Source organism: Stenella coeruleoalba (assembly GCF_951394435.1).
Source record: "Stenella coeruleoalba genome assembly, chromosome: 4".
NCBI classification, from domain to species: Eukaryota; Metazoa; Chordata; class Mammalia; order Artiodactyla; family Delphinidae; genus Stenella; species Stenella coeruleoalba.
In genome coordinates, this window is record NC_137149.1 from 147389634 (window position 1) to 147407932 (window position 18299).

Sequence of the window (18299 nt, forward strand, 5' to 3'; positions counted from 1 at the left end):
TTACAGCTACTTGGAAATTAAAAGCAACTCCTTGGATTTTTTCTTTGGAAGTAAAGGTGTTAAAATCTGTATAATGAGCAGCTTATAAACTTAATGGAGTGAGCTAAATAATCATTAAAATCTAATTTGTGAATACTGAGGTGGATTTGATTTGAAAAAGAATGGAGGACAAGAGAAGGATGAAAATAAGAAGGGGAGTTGAGAGAGTAAAGGAAGGAATGCGGGTGGGCAGCTAGAGAGGAGGAATAGAAGGGGAGACACATGGAAATGACTGACAGGACAGAGAGGGAGAGGCTGTTCACAGACCTGCAGAGAGTGGAAAACACTGCAGGAAGGGGAGGGGAAGAAGAAACAGTTACGGAGGATGCATCTCCAACCTGATTTTGCTTCCCATTAAGTACTGTTTCCACAAGAGTCATGCCCATGCTTGTCATCAGAATTCAATTCTAAGTTGGAAGAAAGAGACCTGACTGCTTTCCTAGTGTTATATTCTCTCTATTAAAATTCACCAGGATTCAGAGTAACGAACATCTTTCAGGACCAAATAGAAATCTGCATAATTTATCTCGCCCCCAAATAAACTACAGTTACATTTTCAAGAGGTGGGGGAAAGCTTACCCACCTCCTGAATAACTATCCCTGAATCAAGAGGACACATACACACACACACCCCTGCATACACACATAACTACAAAATCAAGAGTGTAGAAAAATATCACTTCTTCAAATATCGGCTGCTGTTTCAATAAGATAAATAAACAGACAAATCGTGGTTGCTCCTGGAAATATTTAAATTAAGAGACAGACCTTCCTAAGGTCATGCAGGTGGGACTCTTTGAGTCACTGTGAGTTAATATTAATGTCTGTGGGAAAAGCAAATGTAATACCAACTGTGTCAAGCGTGGCTGCAGCCTGCCCTCCCTCTGTCTGAGGTCCTTGCACTTAACTTTGAGCTGCTCTCTGCAGGAGGAGGGCTCCATTTCCCCTGCTGGAACAGGGCTGGCCTTGTGACGTGCTTTGGGAGGGATGTGGCAGAAGGGCCAGTGTCCCCAGCTGTCTCAGCCCAGGTTGCAGGCACGGGGACAGAGCCAACCCACAGAGGCCTGCAGAGGCATCGAGAAAGCGCAGCAGAGGCAGGAAGACCGTGTAGCTGATCTCAGCTGAGCCCAGCTGGGGTTGCTGCCCCACAGAATCTGAGCTAATACACAGGAAAGAATGGATTTTTTTTTTAAAAAATGGAAGTATAGTTGATTTACAATGTTGTGTTAATTTCCAGTGTACAGCAACGTGATTCAGTTGTACATATATATGTCATAGTAAGTAAATATATATGTATATTTTCTTTTACAGATTCTTTTCCATTATAGTTTATTACAAGATAAAGAATATATTCCCTGTGCTGAACTCTACTCAATACACTGTAATGGCCTATATGGGAAAAGAATCTAAAAAAGAGTGAATATATGTATATGTACACCTGATTCACTTTGCTGTACAGCAGAAACTAACACAACATTGTAAAGCAACTATACTCCAATAAAAATTAATTAAAAAAAAGAATATATTCCCTGTGCTATACCTAGGTCCTTGTTGTTTATCTATATAGTGGTGTGTATGTGTTAATCTCAAACTCCTAATTTATCCCTCCTACAACCCTTTTCCCTTCGGTAACCATAAGTTTGTTTTCTATGCCTGTGATTCTGTTTCTGTTTTGTAAATAGGTCATTTGTGTCATATTTTAGAATCCACATACAGGTGATATCATATGATATTTGTCTTTGTCTGACTTACTTCATTTAGTACGATCATCTCTAGGTCCATCTATGTTGCCGCAAATGGCATCATTTCATTGTTTCTTACAGCTGAGTAGTATTCCACTGTGTATATATTATGAATACACACACAAACATATATATGTATAAAACTGCATCTTCTTTATAAGAATGGATATGTTAAGCTAGTAAAATAAATGTAAGATTTCCTTAAGCGCCATATATTTTGTATTTCAACTTCATTTTCTCATTTCTCTCTGTACCGAGAGGTCTCAGCAACTTGACCCTGGTCCTCTGTCCCCTGGTGCTACTGTGACCCGACCCCCATCCAGCTGTGACTCGGGGCACGCTCACCACAGTTGTCCTCGTCCTCCTGGTTTCCACAGTCGTCCACACCATTACAGTGGAGCAGCTGAGGCAAGCATTTGGTGGTGTTGCCGCAGGGGAAGTAGCCCAGGGCGCATGCGACATCCTGCCCGCTCCCGGGAGCAACTGCGAGGAGGGAGGGGAGAGAGGTTTACCCAAGGCACTGCAAAGAGCGGTTTCCGCACGTTGCACAGACCTTCCTTCTTGTCAGCCTGGCAGGCACCACCGTCCGTATGCAGCCTCACCCTGCGCACCAGCCTGACGCCAACTATTTTCCAAGAACCTCCACCCCTAAAGGATGTTCTTTTCCGTGTCCCCAGAAGATGCCCGGATTCTCTGCTCTTTGCTTTTTCTCATGTTTCCCACCTGGAATGTCCTCACCATCCCTCTTTTTCTATGAAATGTCTGCCCATACTTTACAGTTGAGCTCAATTCCCCTCTTCTCTTTCAAAAATATTTCATCCAGTCATTTTAAAAATCAAGACTTTCTTGCATTGTTACCACTGGCTTAGAATTACGGCTGGTCTGATACTGGGGGAAGAGGAGGGGCGGAAACAGGAAAGCACAGCCCATGCTCACTCATATGGGGGGTAGTTCCCGAGGGCAAGGTCCTGCACAAGACACCATGCTGTAGCGTCAAATAAAATAGTTCCCGACCCTTTCACATTGGCTTCCTTTGCTGAGTAATATGCATTTAAGGTTCCTCCATGTCATTCCATGGCTTAGTAATTCACTTCTTTTTAGTACTAAATAGTATTCCTTTGTCTGAAGGTACCACAGTTTATCCATTCACCTAAGGAAAGGACATCTTGGTTGTGTGCAAGGTTTGGCAATTTTTAATAAAGCTCCTATGAACATCTATGTGCAGGTTTTTGTGTGGAGGGACATAAATTAACTGTCATTTAAAACCTCAGATTTGTAGGATTTCAAAGATTATTGTAGAATCCAAGATAATTCTGTTGCTTATTAACTTTACTAAGTTTGTAAATCATTGAGACCTTATAGAATAGTAATAATTATAAAGAAAAAAACAGAATAGTTTGAACAGTCGGTAAAGCTTATTGTGTAAAAATGTATTTGTGGTCTATCATCAAAACATGAAAAGAATAAAAGTGACTATTTCCTTTGTAAGATACAGTGGAACATTTTGATAACAAGGCAGGTGACATTCTCCTAGGGGAGAAATCCATCTATGTCAGGTTTTGAGTGTCCTTACTTGTTTCAGAGAACATCATTTGATAAAGGAAATAGTCAAACCTATTTAATAGTGAGCCTTTTACACATAGTGTTCTCACTTGTGAAATTATTTATCAGTCTCTTCTCAACGAATTGATTAGAACAGAGTCAAGACACAGGATCTGTATACCACAGGGTGTCATTGGCAGAACACCACACACTTCAGAGGCCTGCCGTGTGCATGTAAATACATTGATCTGTGTTGAGACAGCTTTATGGATTCATTAACTTTTTAAGAACCAACTTTAAAAATCAAGGGTTTCAGAAGAATTCTTTGATGAATCGTCAGGCTTCAGTCACAGAGACTGTTTGAAGGCATTTTAACTAAACATACCTGCCTGTGTTTCCATCCTGCTGTTTTGAAAATTCTTCTCTAACTTACTTTTATGAATATTGTACTTTTATGTCCTGTCTTTAAAATTTATATTTAGAAGCAGGTATAGTTCTTTTAAAACATTTTAATTTATTTATTTAATTTATTTTTTGGCTGCCTTGGGTCTTTATTGCTGCGTGCGGACTTTTCTCTCTAGTTGTGGCAGGCAGGGGGCTACTCTTCGTTGTGGTACGCAGGCTTCTCATTGTGGTGGCTTCTCTTGTTGCGGAGCACGGGGTCTAGGCATGCGGACTCAGTAGTTGTGGCTCGTGGGCCCTAGTGTGCATGGGCTTCAGTAGTTGTGGCACATGGGTTCAGTAGTTGTGACTCGCGGGCTCTAGAGCGCAGGCCCAGTAGCTGTGGCGCGCGGGCTTATTTGGTCCATGACATGTGGGATCTTCCTGGACCAGGGCTTGAACCCATGTCCCCTGCATTGGCAGATGGGTACTTAACTACTGCATCACCAGGGAAGACCCAGAAACAGGTATAGTTCTTTAATGATAGTGTCATGAAATTAGTCCTACATTTTCAAATATTATGATTCAGTAAATAAATTTGGAATCTTAGAGATATTTTAAAAATAACTTTTTTATTTTGAGATGATCTCAAACTTGAAGAGAAGTTGCAAATATATTATTAAGAATGTTTTTCCCCTCTGAACAATTTGAGAGTAAGTTCCTGACCATGCTCCATCCCCCTAAAAACTTCGGTGTGTATTTCCTATAAGAAAGGACATTCTCCTACTAGAAGGACATTCTGCACACTAGAACCATCAAAATTAGAAAATGAACATTGATCCCTTACTGCCATTTAAATCTCAGAACACATTCAAGTTTCACATATTGACCAAAAAATGTCCTTCATAGTGAGAGGATCTAGTTCACAGTCATTCCTTGAATTTTGTTGTCACAGTCCTTTAGTTTCCTTTGATCTGAAATCATTTCTCAGTCTTTCCTTATCTTCAATTATTTTTTAGAGTGTTCCTGAATTTTGGTTTATTTCATCATAATTAGATTTAGGTTAGGCACCTTCGGCAAGAAATTCACAGAAGAGATGCTCATGTCAACCTGTCAGGTAGTGCAAGATCTACTTTGTCCCATTCCTGGTGATGATCACTTTGGTCACTTCATCAAAGTAATGTCTCCCACACTTCTCCATTGTAAAGTTAACCTTTGTGATTAATAAGCATTTTGTAGAGGGGGTCTTTGAAGCTATGTAAAAATCCCTTCTCCAGGTGAAGGTATTCCCCTGCTCTCTCCTGAATCAGGAGGAGAACAACCCTTATCACTAGAGAAGGAAAGTTGTCACTGAGATGAGCCTGCACAAGCAAACTACTAAAACAAGCCTCTCTTCCACTGGTTTTCCCATGGGTTTACCTGCCCACAACTTACCACCTACAGAAGCCCAATCGCCCCCTTCCCTCTCTTGTCACTTACCCACAATTTATCATCTTTGTTAAAATAGTATATAAGCCCTCAACTCTAACCACTTCTTTGAGTTTTCACTTCTTTTCTATGGAGACTCCATGCATGTACAATTAAATATAATAACATCAGTAAAATTTGTAAACTTTTTTCCCTGTTAATCTATCTCTTGTCAGTTTAATTTGCGGGTCCTATGTACAGAATACAATACTTTCTTTCCCAACTCCCTTGCTCCTCAGTGGCTAAGAGGCACAGCTCTGGCAGTGAGACACGGGTGTAGCCTGCTGAGGAAGTCCTGAGGGGTTAGCTGTCCTGACACAAGAATGGATGGAGCAGTTGCCATGCCTTCCACCTTCTTCCTGCCTTTCACATGATGTAATGTGTGGAGCTGCAGCAGCGGTCTTGCAGCTATGAGGAAACAAACAGGCTTGTGAGGCCAAGAAAACTCACAGGGATCTGGGAAATGCCAGCCCTGAAATCTTCGGGTTAAGCAGCATCCTCCTTACGTGAGAAAAACAAACACATCCTTGTTTAGGCCATGGTAGGTCAGATTTTCTCTATTTTGCAAAAAAAAGAATGCTTTCCTAACATACGTCGAGAACTTAAAAGTGTCTTTTCTATACACACACAGCCTCTTTCCAGATATGAAAAAAATCTCATGTTGGCAATTTATTTGCAAGGATGGTTGAATGAGTAATTGAAAGACTGGTGGGGGCCTGGTGGAGGGGGCAGTACAGGAGGCCGCGCTCCCTGAGCCTCAGGCATGAATAACCTACACATACCTTCAGAGTTGGCGGGGTTAGTGTTCTCTGTTGGGCTGCGTAGATTAACTGGGGATAAAAACATCACAAAGCTATCAAATCTTTCCCTGGCAGCCAGTGTACTGAAAGCTCCAAGGGAGATGACTGGGGAATAAAAAGCCAGTTTAGGGTAAGGAGACATTGTTGGGACTTCCCACAAACATTATTTTAACTTTCCTGGACTAGGGGAAGGAAGCTTGTCTTTACTCTTGAGGAAAGAAGCCCTCGATGATGAAAATAACTTGTATGCATTTTATAACTTGGCTTTTCATTAATGTATATCCATAGTTCTGAGCTTTCTCTGACCTGGTGGTAAGCAGTTTAATTTCATATATCAAGTTTTTTGCAATTCACAGATATCAGTGCAACAAAGAGAGGTGCTTGAAAAGTGGGTGTAGAATTCTGCAAGGATATTAATTTGCCATTGGAAGGACAACTCTGTGTCTTAGCATGAACAGATTCTTGCCTTCTTAGTTTGCATGATATACTCTTGCACTTTCATATTAAAATAGAAAAAAATATCCTATTTTGTTGTTAATATGCAAATCATGAGAGTAGAATTCATGGCCACTTGTTTTAATACAGAATATGTAATTGGTACAATATATAGTCCTTCTCAGATTCTTTTCCATTATAGCTTATTACAAGATTGAGTACAGTTACCTGTGCTATACAGTAGGACCTTGTTGTTTACCTATTTTATATATAGTAGGGTATATATGTTGATCCCAAACTCGTAATTTATCCCTCCCCCACTTCTTTCCCCTAACCATGTTTGTTTTCTCTATTTCTGTTTTGTAAATAAGTTCATTTGTATCATTTTTTAAGATTCCACATATAAGTGATATCACATGGTATTTGTCTTTCTCTGTCTGACTTACTTCATTTAGTATGATAATCTCTAGCTCCATCCATGTTGCTGCAAATGGCATTATTTTTCTTTTTTATGGCTGAGTAGTATTCCATTGTATATATGTACCACTTCTTCTTTATCCATTCGTCTGTTGATACACTTAGGTTGCTTCTGTATCTTGACTATTGTAAATAATGCAGCTATGAAGATTGGGGTGCATGTATCTTCTCAAATTAGTGTTTTCATTTTCTTCAGATAGATACCCAGGAGCAGAACTGCTGGGTCATATGGTGGCTCTATTTTTAGTTTTTTGAGAAAACTTCATACTGTTTTCCACAGTTGCTGTACCAATTTACATTCCCACCAACAGTGGAGGAAGGTTCTCTTTTCTCCAAATCCTCACCAATGCTTGTTATTTGTGTTCTTTTTGATGATGGCCATTCTGACAGGTATGAGGTGACATCTCATTGTGGTTTTGATTTGCCTTTCCCTGGTGATAAGTGATGTTGAGCATCTCTTTATGTGCTTGTTGACCATCTGTATGCCTTTTTTGGAAAAATGTCTATTTAGGTTTTCTGTCCATTTATTAATCTGGTTCTTTGTTATTTTGATATTGAATTGTATGAGCTGTTTATATATTTTGGATATTAACCCTCTACTGGTCATATCATTTGCAAATATTTTCTCCCAGTCAGTAGGTTGTCTTTTCATTTTGTTAATGGTTTCCTTTGCTGTGCAAAAGCTTTTAAGTTTAATTAGGTCCCATTTGTCTTTTGCTTTTGTTACCTTTGCCTGAAGAGACAGTTCCAAAAAAATATTGCTACAATTTACGTCAAAGTGTATTCTGCCTATATTTTCTTCTAGGAGTTTTATGGTTTCCAGTCTAACATTTACGTCTTTAATCCATTTTGAGTTTATTTTTGTGTATGGTGTGAAAGAGTATATATCTTTTGTGGCTGCATGAGAACCAAGACAATTTGGTCCAGTTCTGTTATTTTTCTGTAGTTATTAAGAAAGGAATAAAGAATGGCTTTTCAAAATATAAACTTATAATACTGGAGCTGCTCTGTTAAGCCATACATTCCTTACTCTGTCTATCCCTCAATCCTGATAAGCTACTCTTCACTGAGAATCTCTGTTTAGATGGTTCTATGTTGTTTGGCTCTAAATAAGGAAGATTCAGTGATTTCTGGATGTGAGGCCTAAATGGAGTAAGCAGACACGTTTCCATCTCTCAGTTTATGTTAGTCTTGGGTGTGTGTGAATTTGCAAACACGCACACACCAGGCATCGAAGCAGGAAGGAAGAGAACAGCAGCAGGAGGACAATGAATGGCTTCATTTGAATCGTTTTTTTTTTTTTTTTTGCTTATTTTTAAATTAAGTTTGTTTAGTCTTAAATGTGATAGCAAGCTCTTTTAGATAAGGAGTGAATAGATGAGACAGAAAAGTTTAAGAATATGGGATTTAGTGCAAATGTTGCTAAGTTTACCTCATACGTGGCTTAGGAGTAGATGCATTTCTGAATAAGGTTTTTTTTTTTTTTTTTTTTGCACTGGGTAGTTTTATTTTACAGAGGGGGTGAGGGTTAGGTGGTGTCAAGAAGAGTGACATGGAGCAAGTAATTTTTATTCTTATATTTTTCTTTTACAAATACACCGACGCATCATGCAATGCTGCCAGCATTGGATGCAATCCTGGGCCACAAGTCGGCACATTCCTTTGCAGCTGGTCCTGTGATGCAGAACCTTTCATCTCACCTTTATTGTTTACTATGACCCCTGCGTTATCTTCAAAATAAAGAAACACACCATCTTTTCTCCGGTATGACTTTCGTTGTCGAATTACCACTGCTGGATGTACCTTCTTTCTGAGCTCTGGTTTGCCTTTCTTGACGGTGGCCATCACCATGTCACCCATACCAGCAGCAGGAAGTCTATTTAGTCATCCCTTGGTCCCCTTCACAGAGATGATATACAGATTTTTGGCTCCTATGTTGTCAGCACAGTTGATCACGGCTCCAACCGGAAGACCCAAGGAAATCCGGAATTTCGCACCAGAGGACCCACCACGTCCTCGCTTCGACATCTTGAGTGCCAGGCTCTAAATAATTTTTCGAAGGCTTTCTGACTACAGTAAATCAAGTATTAAATATATCTGGATATACTTTTGCAGTGGGAATTTGTAAGGCACTGGTACCGGGAAATTAATAATTTCAACAGAGAATGGGTAGCAACAGACTCAGAACTGAAGTAAAACACTTAGCAGAGCCCTCGTGATGCAGGGGGCAGTTGACGACGGTGACAACATGGCAGGGATGAGGCACTGGCTCTGTCAACATGGTATAAGTTAGTACTTAATGTTGGCATAAGTGCATCTTGCTTTTAGTGATACTTGAATTAAAATTTTTGCAATTACAGTTTGTTTTCATTTGAATACTCTCATATAAAAATCACTCATAATTTAAGAAATTTATAAATTATTATTTTTTAGAAAGCACCCTAACTGAAAAGTTACTCCAGTGCATAAGAAGTCAGGTAAATATTACAGTCAAAATTTGAAGCAATTTGGAAAACTTGCTTAATAATTTTCATCGCAACAGCAGAAATATTTTTGGATGAAGCACTTAAATCTCTTTCTTCTCCTGGAAATACTTTGAGATTAAGTGGATGGAAAAACAGATGAACAGTTACATGTACTGGTTGCCAAGTGAGACACAGTACTGAGTGAAAATCAGTGGCTTTCTTTTTTTCAGCTGGAGGACAAATTATTGTCATTCCCTTATAACTAAAACATACGTATCTGCATTTCGTGGGTCTGGGGGAACTGTAGTGCACAGAAAAGGGAAAGACGGTCCAGACTTTTTGCAGTGATCATAGCTTCTCTTTAACTTAATCGGGTGCCAGAGTAATTCAAGGGCCAAAGCCAAAGAGGAAGTACAGTGAAGCATTTTAATAATGTGGTTTTGAGGAAACTGACCTCATTAACCATATAGTGAGGTGATTATGCTGGGGCTGGTTATCATTTTTGGGGGGAGACATGATCTGACCTGGCTTGTGTCCAAATCTTGAATCCCTCTTTCAGAACTAAAATCTTAAGGGTTTCAATAGACATATCTTGGAAGCTAAGTTCCTAGGGATTTATCACTAATGGAATAAAACTGGGCTTTTACTTTTTGACAGACGTTGACAGAAGCGCACAAGCACTTACGAATGTGTCCAGGGAACCCATTTTCTATGGAAAACACTAACTCAGTGAAATTATAACCCTCATTCTGTAACAACATTAAACGTTAAAATGGAAAATGTCAGCATGGTTAGTCTGGAATCAATGCAGTCACTGCTTAGAGACAGTTCTGCTAACTTAGGTTCAAATAAAGGAGGTGAGTGTTGTTTAATGGTCTGTAGTGTTTCTGAATAGCCATGGCTTTTGCAAACACTAAGATAAGAGTCTCATTGGATTCTATGACTTATTACCAGCATTTGAAATCCTTTTTATAGTCTATGGAAAATATGCAGTATTCTTATTTTCTTGGGTAGCTACCCACAGCATAAAATGTATAGAGGCAGTTTGCTAAAATACTTTGTTAGGAAGCAAAATTTACAAAAATAAAATATGAAAAACCATGTACAAAGGCAAACTTTCCCTATATTTAACCCACTTATTTTATAGTTTCTATTTTAAATGCTAACTATCAATAAGTATTTCAGCTATCCAACGACAAAATAAGTAAAAATACCAGCAATAATAGGGGGTTATTAAATAAATATATAATGTAATTATAGAACTCTGCATTCTCATATAGATATTCAGTTCAACAACTTGGAAAGTGATGTAGATATACACCTACGAATAAGATATTCAGTTCAACATTTTGGAAAGTGAGGTAGATATACACCTACTAATATAATAGGATATTCAATACATATCACTGAGTTACAGAAAGTATGTTGAACAACAGCCTATATAGTCTGGTTTTATTTGTATAAGATATATATTTATATCATTTATAAAATTCTGATATACTAACAAGAAACTATTGCCAGTGGTTGTCTTTGGGAAGTGGGACAATAATGGTAAGAGAAAGGGGTGATTGTACTCTTCAGTTTATATCCTTGGGAAAATTTGGACTTTTTTTTTTTAAGTGACTATTCTTTAATAAAAATAATCTGGAAGAGGGATAAATTGGGAATCTGGGATTAACAGATACACAGTACTACATATAAAATAGATGAACATCAAGGGCCTACTGTATAGCGCAGGGAACTATATTCAATATCTTGTAATAACCTATAATGGCAAAGAATCTGAAAAATCAAATATATGTATATGTGTGTGTGTATAACTGAATCACCTTTCTGTACTCCTGGAACATTGTAAGTCAACTATACTTCAATAAAAAAAAATAATCTGAAGCTATTTACAGATCATTCAAATGCATGAAAATCTGGTTTTGGGGCAATAGATGAAAATACACTGATTGTAATTAGCTGGTTTTCTTTAGACCTTTTGAAACGAGGTAGGACCAAGCCAGTGGCTCTCAGTCAGGGATGATTTTGCAGCCAAAGGGACATTTGGCAAAGTCTGGAGATATCTTTTAGTATCACCACTTGGGGTGTGCTGCTGGCATCTAATAGGTAGAGTCCAGTGATGCTGCTGAGTATCCCACAATGCACAGGACAGCTCACCCCGCAAAAGTTTTATCGTCCTCAAATGTCAGTAGTGCCCAGGTTGAGAAACTCAGAATTAGGCATTGGTGAAGCACCAGTGGGAAAGCATCCCGTGTCGGCGGCCTGTGAACACGTGCGCTCGTTTGCAGGGCAGGCAGTTCATTACGTCTGTGGCTTGTTTATCTTCTAGTGGAGATTTTCTAATTGATTTCACGAGATCTTAGAAGTAGATGGACATTACCAAGCAGGCGGACCCGTGCAGCTGTTGTATCTCTTGAAAGGCTGTGATTGCTGTTGGTTTGGCAGGTAACACGGGGAAGAGGCTGCCGTTTGTCCTGTGCTCTGATGCCAGGGACGATTTTCAAGTTAGTTATAAGGAATCGTTTCTTAGCTACAAGGATCATTAAACAATGGATTGGGTTACTAAGAGAATCTCTGGAGGTTTTGAAAAATTGGATAGAAAATTTAAGGATATTCTGCCAAAATGAAGGGGATCAGCCACAAAATATTTTCAGGCTGCTTGAACTAGTTCCATCAATCTATGAATAACATAAACAGATGTTTCAAAGAAGTTACCATTTAAAGGAACATTTTAGACTTCAAATTTGAGATTTTGCCATGTGTGTACTCTGATATACACAGAAATTGAAAAATTCAATTGTCTATACCTCAACAAAGCTGAAAAAAAAACCCAAACCAAAACAAAACAAAACGAAAAACACACCAATGTCCTGACAAAATCCAGGTACTCAATATCCCTTCGTGATCTTGTCTTAGTCCAGTTTCTCCCGTCTGACTGCAGAACTTAACACAGCATTGACCCATGAACAGATCTGTTTGTGGTCCCCAGCTGTGCCGTGCACACTGCTGCCTCCTTCCAATGAGATGGGAGAGGGGCCTTGATGCCACTCGGCAGTGTTCTCTCTCCCATGCACTCTTCCATCTCCTAGACGATTCTTTCCTTCCTTCTCTCCTCCAGCACCTCCTGAGGCCACCCGAGGAGCCTCACAAATCCCCGCAGGGACCCCCCCCCCCCGTGAGCTCCACCTCTTCCATGCCCCCTTCACGTTGTCTAAATCCAGTCCCGCCCCTGAGCTCAGCCTCCATCCCTCTCTCCTGCTCAGGACGGATCCAGCGGTTCTCCCTTCTCTCTCAGCATCGTCCATCTTCACCTCTTTCCTGGAACATGCTCTTGTGTCTTCCTTCTTAAAAACAAGCCAGAAGAAAACACACTTCTTTCCCCATGCCAAGTACATCCTCATTTCTCATCTCCCATTTTTAGAAAAACTTGTCAGAAATTCTATACTGGTATCTCTGATTCAAGTTTTGGGTGTAGCTTTACTTCTAAAGATTTGGAGATCTATTGAACACAAGAGTAAACTTCTTTTATGAATTTGGGTTATTGTGTTTGTAACAGGGAAGAACAAACCTGACTCCATATGGGAGCTGCTTCTTTTACTTTAACCTTTATGTTCTATTGCTTTTGCTACAAGTTAGTCACTAAAGGGATGTTGCCTACAGCTTAAAGCGTCCACAGTGGCCCATCTCTGGGAACCCTGCCTCCCGTGCCTGAGTGTTAAGCTAAAATACTTGTGTTTAGCTCCCAGGAAACGTCCTGACCAGGCGCACCTCTGAATGGCTGCAGGAAGGAAGACATTAACACATCTCCTCTCCAGAGTCTGGTTGGACCAGGAAAGACTTACAACAACTTGTCACCATTTTCCCTTTACCTCCTCACCTCTCCCTCTTTGCTCTATAAGATAAACTAGCATCCAAACCCTGGGCAAGATGTTTCTTTGGGACATGAGTCCACCATCTTCTCTGTCTGCTGGCTTTCTGAATAAAGTCACTGTTCCTTGTCCCAACACCCTGTCTCTCCATTTATTGGCCTGTCGTGCAGCCAGCAGTATGAACTTAGACTTGGTAACACACTGATGCCTTAGGGGCTTTGAAGGCACTCATGTCCTATAACTTTGACCACAGACTCCTGTGCTTCTGGAGTCCTGTCAAATTTTTATGGTTTTTCCTCCACAATTCTTTATCAGCTGTCACTTCAACTATCATTAATCTGTTTGCTCTATAGAGTCAGTGCTCTGATTATCATTTCTAATTTTTTACTTAAATCTGCTATGGCTAAAAATGCAGATACTCAGACGTTATGTGTAGACCTGTTTGTAAAATGAGCAAACGAGCTATGAACGAGGGCCTGATAAAGGACAAGATTTCCTTCTTTCTCTTTTTTTAATGCCTGGGTTTTCAAGAATCAAAATTTTGGAGATTCCAGGATGAGTGGTCTTTAGTTGGGTGAGATGTTATTGTAAACATGGCTTAGGGTTTAGTATTCTGCCATAGTAAACATCCACTGAGCATATATTGAATGAGTGCACATGCTTCCCAACACACAGAATAGCTGGAAGTTCTAAATTTTGTATTCATACATTTCCAGCATAGGCCTCAAACTATGACACAACTCTTTTCACAGCTGTCCAACCATCCCATTTGATTCCTTCTCAATTCATAGATGACACTAGTAGTGCAGCCAAGAAATAAAGACCATGAATCAGGGGCTGTTGTACATCTTCTTAACAGGCTTTCCATCCAGCAGTGCCTTTCCACTCCTCCTCTCCCAGCTGTGATTCCAGTCTGGATTAGCTCATGTCTGGCTGGTACACTTTTAATGGCTTCCTTTGGATTACACTTTAGCCTTAGAGCCAAAGCCTCCACAGCTGGCCACAATCTACTTTCCTAAACCTAAGATTCCAGTACATTGACCTTTGCACTCTGATCAGTAGTTTTTTCTTTCATGTTTTAAGCATTTACTATATTTGAGGCACTAGCATGAAGCACTTTACATACCTTATTTTATTTCATCCTCGTAACAATGCCATTGAGTAGTTATTAATATTATTGTGATCTTACAGCTTAGAAGGTAAGGCATAGAGGAATAACTTGCTTGGGGAATCACAGAACTAGGAAGTGGCAGAACTGGGATTCAGACTCAGGTCTGTCCGACTTCAGAACATGTGTTTTTACCCACTGCCCTCTACTGGTCCCCCCACCCCCTTCGCTGACCTGCTTATAAGACCCCTGAAAAACCATTCATATTTGTGCTTCCCTTTCTTGGCTTGTGACAGTTTTGCTGCATATCTTATTATCAGCTAAGTCTTACCCTTCAAGACCAAGGTCAATTACACCTTCAAACTGACTCCCTCTCTGACTGTTTCTATTCTGGGTGCGCTGTCACCCTTTTAAATCTTTCAGTGCAGGGATGAGATGCTGGCTGCTTCATAAAGGTATTTTATGTTGTGTTGCCCTGGGTGTCCCAAGATGTTTCCCAATGAGGCCAAAGACAAGAATGATGCATCTAAGTAGACATGGTCCCGTTGCTACTTGACAGACGTGTCGGAGATGGAAGCTCTACAGATTCAGACTCAGGGTTCAGAGGAGCAATGAACCACTTCTCCCTCCTTCATATTTAGAGAGTAAATTAAAAAAGTAAAAGGGAAAAATACGGTTTTCTCATTATTTTTCCTTTTTGGAGAAGTTTCCAGAAACAAACAACTGGATTGACGAAGCCTCATGGAGAATTTTATATTTAATGTCCAAGGTATGGGCAAGAGGGTCCAAACAGAGCAGAGTGGAACATAGGCACCATGTATTCTGAGCGGCAGATCTGACAGTGCTGATAGTAGAGTTATGTTCTATTCTTGGGTGTGCCTCTCAACTGATGGGTGAATTTGGGCAAGGGACTTCACCTTGCTGGATTTCAGCTCTCTTCACCTGTCAAAGGTGGAGACAGTACCAGTGGTTGTAATATTATTTGACTCTAGGAGGAAGATGAAGTGATAATAAAACTGTGTGAAAGTTCATTTTTCAAGGGGATGTAGAAGGGAGAGAAGATAAATGAAGAAAAATTGAGAAGGCACCTAGAATAAAATTGAGCAGGAGAGAATGAGTAAATCTACGTAGCGTTGGAGGAGCCAGAGAATCTGTATGTTGCCCACCTGTTGTCCATCTCCCCTTTGCCTCTCAATGCCTTCAGTCCCGGCTGAGGAGATGTCTGGCTTCAACAATAAGGTTACTCTTGTTTCCCACTTTTCCTGCTGCCTTGGCAATTAAGCACGGCTCTGGGACCAAATCCTGACCAGTGAGATCTAAGAAGCAGAAGTCTTCTAAAGGAATTCCTGGGAAAGCTAACCGGGAAAGATGGAGCTACATGCCACCCTTCCCTTTCATCCTGCTTTGAACATGGACTTGATGTCTGGAGCAGCAGTGGCCGTCTTTCCATGAATTAGGAGATAAGCCTGGAACATAATAACCAGCACAAAGGACGGTGGACTGGGAAATACAGGAAAAGATGAGGACCCTAATGGCATGGCTGGACAGCTGATCTGTTGTCAGCAAACACTTTCTGCCGGACTGTTTATGTGAGAAAAATAAATTCTTATTTGTTTAACCCACTGATGATTGGTTTTTCTCTTTGTTGCGTGTAGAGTGCATTTCTCACTGATAGAGAGGGGATGGATGAAAACAGCAATGCAGGCTCCCTACCTGGAGGGGAACATCAGAGCTCCGAGGGTGAAGGAACCCTGGAAATGATTGCCAACCAGGGAAGGGGAAGTGCGGGTTAGGGTTAAGGCTACAGAGATGACCTTGAAAGTTACGATAGATAAATGCAAGTCTCTGAAGATTGTCTGAGGACAACTAGAAGAATAAGGGACAGGTTAAAACAGGAAGTCCCGTGAGTCACAATTTTAAAGAAAAAGAAATGAAGATGTGAGGAGATGCTTTACCAAGAGATCAGACCCCAAACATAGCAGGTAGCTTTCCTCTGGTGTATTTCTTTTTTTTTTTTTTTTTTTTTTTTTTGCGGTACATGGGCCTCTCACTGTTGCAGCCTCTCCCATCGTGGACCACAGGCTCCGGACGCGCAGGCTCAGCAGCCATGGCTCACAGGCCCAGCCGCTCCGCGGCATGTGGGATCTTCCCGGACCGGGGCACGAACCCGCGTCCCCTGCATCGGCAGGCAGACTCTCAACCACTGCGCCACCAGGGAAGCCCCCCTCTGGTGTATTTCTATGACGACTTCTGTAACAGTCTTGTGTTTACATCAGACAAATCCAAACTGAGGAATATTCTATAAGACAACTGGCCCATGTTCTTCAAAACTCACGTCATTGTCTCCAGATTAAAGGAAGCTACAGAGCTGAGAATGTGATCCTGGCTGGAGCCTGGATTAGGAAAAAAATATTTTTTTCTATAAAGGACATAATTAGGAAAATTGATGAAATATGAATATGGATGTTATATTAGATAGTCTTATTTTATTAATGTTAAATGTCTTGAATTTAGTCATCATATGGGAGCTAAGAGAATGTAGTTTTTAGGAGATCCAGGCTGAAATGCTTATGTGGGAAGAGTCATGATATCTGCAATTTACTCTCAAATCATTCAGCAAGAAAACATATGCATGTGTGTGAGTTTGGTGAGAGAGAAAAAGTAAATGTGGGAAAATATTAATGGGTGAATCCAGAGGAAAGGTATATCGGTATTCATTGTACTACTTTTGTAGGTTTGAAATTTTTCAAAGTACAATAAAAAAGCTTGGTACATATTTTAATCTTTTAAACTTATTGTAGCTGAAATGGTTTGTAAAGTTTCCAGGTTTTAGATTTTATTTTTTGGCTGAGACACGTGGCTTTCAGGATCTTAGTTCCCCAACCAGGGACTGAACCTGGGCCATGGCAGTGAAAGCGCTGAGTCCTAACCACTGGACTTCCAGAGAATTCCCTAGAATTTTTATTATTTGAAGAATATTTAGCTTACTCCCATCTGCCTGGTATTTGGACACATACCCACACGGTTTTTAAGTAAATATGAAATTACCTGGACACCGAGTGTGTGATGCATGTGTGCTTTAAGCTTTCTCAGAATCATGGGTGTGAGACACAAAGAATTTTAAATGCCAGAAATGTTATTTATAAGGTATGTCATTCCATATCATCTGTGTGTTTATGACTTGGAGTCTAATTTTGGAGTGTTATTTTTTTCCATCTTTGAAAATATTTTTCCAAGTGATATTTTTTTCCATCTTTAACCCAAAGGACAATTTCAAAGGCCTTTACAGGCTATGAGGGTTGGACAAAGTTTTATTGGACGTGACACAAATGTCTCACGATGCATAGTGGAGATATTACCTTTTGGGGAGGATATACGATAAGCAGGCTTCTAAATGCCATTATGGGGCAGCTCAGAGCAGGGACTGTTAGCCAACCGTCCATCTGCAGATTAAGATTAAGTGGCCACTGCTCCCATTGTAGAACTCCCACGTGGCTGTTATTTTGTGAATGACATATACCATGGGCTTAATTTGAATGCTTTTCCCTACAGCTACGTATTATTCAGCAAAGTCAAACAGGCTCATTTAAATCTGAAAGTAGTGTTCTCCTGATTCTGCCTTTTCTTGGAGTTACCACAACTGCAGACCATAGCAGTTCCCAAGGCTTGGTGCCTACACCTGCACCCCCATGTCCAGCACAGGCTGCGTGTGCCTGCTGCTGGGCAGGGAGGGTGTCTTGGAAGTTCCCAGTGTGCCCTTGTGGACTCTCAGTAGGTCCTGTCACTTTGCAGTTCCCTCTTCCAGAACATGGGGATTAGTAAAGCTCCCTCCCAGGGTTTTTGGTGTGATTAGACAAAACTAATGGAGGTGAAAGAGCCCCTTGCTGCCTTTCACAGGAGTCATATGTATTAAATGTGAATTCCCCTTCTTTTTAAGTCCACTGGTCTTCTTTATTTTATATTGGAGT

The 18299-nt window shown here is 40.3% G+C and overlaps 1 protein-coding gene, 1 long non-coding RNA gene and 1 pseudogene across 6 annotated transcripts in view; 1 reads left to right on the plus strand and 2 right to left on the minus strand.

Moving 5' to 3' along the window:
* Positions 1–18299, minus strand: part of RXFP1 (relaxin family peptide receptor 1) — a gene marked incomplete at its 5' end in the record, with an annotated part of 94609 nt that overhangs the window by 60557 nt on the left and 15753 nt on the right. For all 4 annotated transcript variants that reach the window (XM_079919715.1, XM_079919716.1, XM_079919714.1 and 1 more), the window contains one exon: positions 2127–2264. In XM_079919715.1, coding sequence (XP_079775841.1) covers positions 2127–2264 — 138 coding nt within the window. The remainder of the gene's footprint in view (positions 1–2126; positions 2265–18299) is intronic.
* Positions 1–18299, plus strand: part of LOC307185452 — a 157249-nt gene that overhangs the window by 4426 nt on the left and 134524 nt on the right. The window lies entirely within an intron of this gene.
* Positions 8141–9690, minus strand: LOC307185449 (large ribosomal subunit protein uL14-like; annotated as a pseudogene). Its single transcript has one exon. The product of its transcript is annotated as a large ribosomal subunit protein uL14-like (transcript).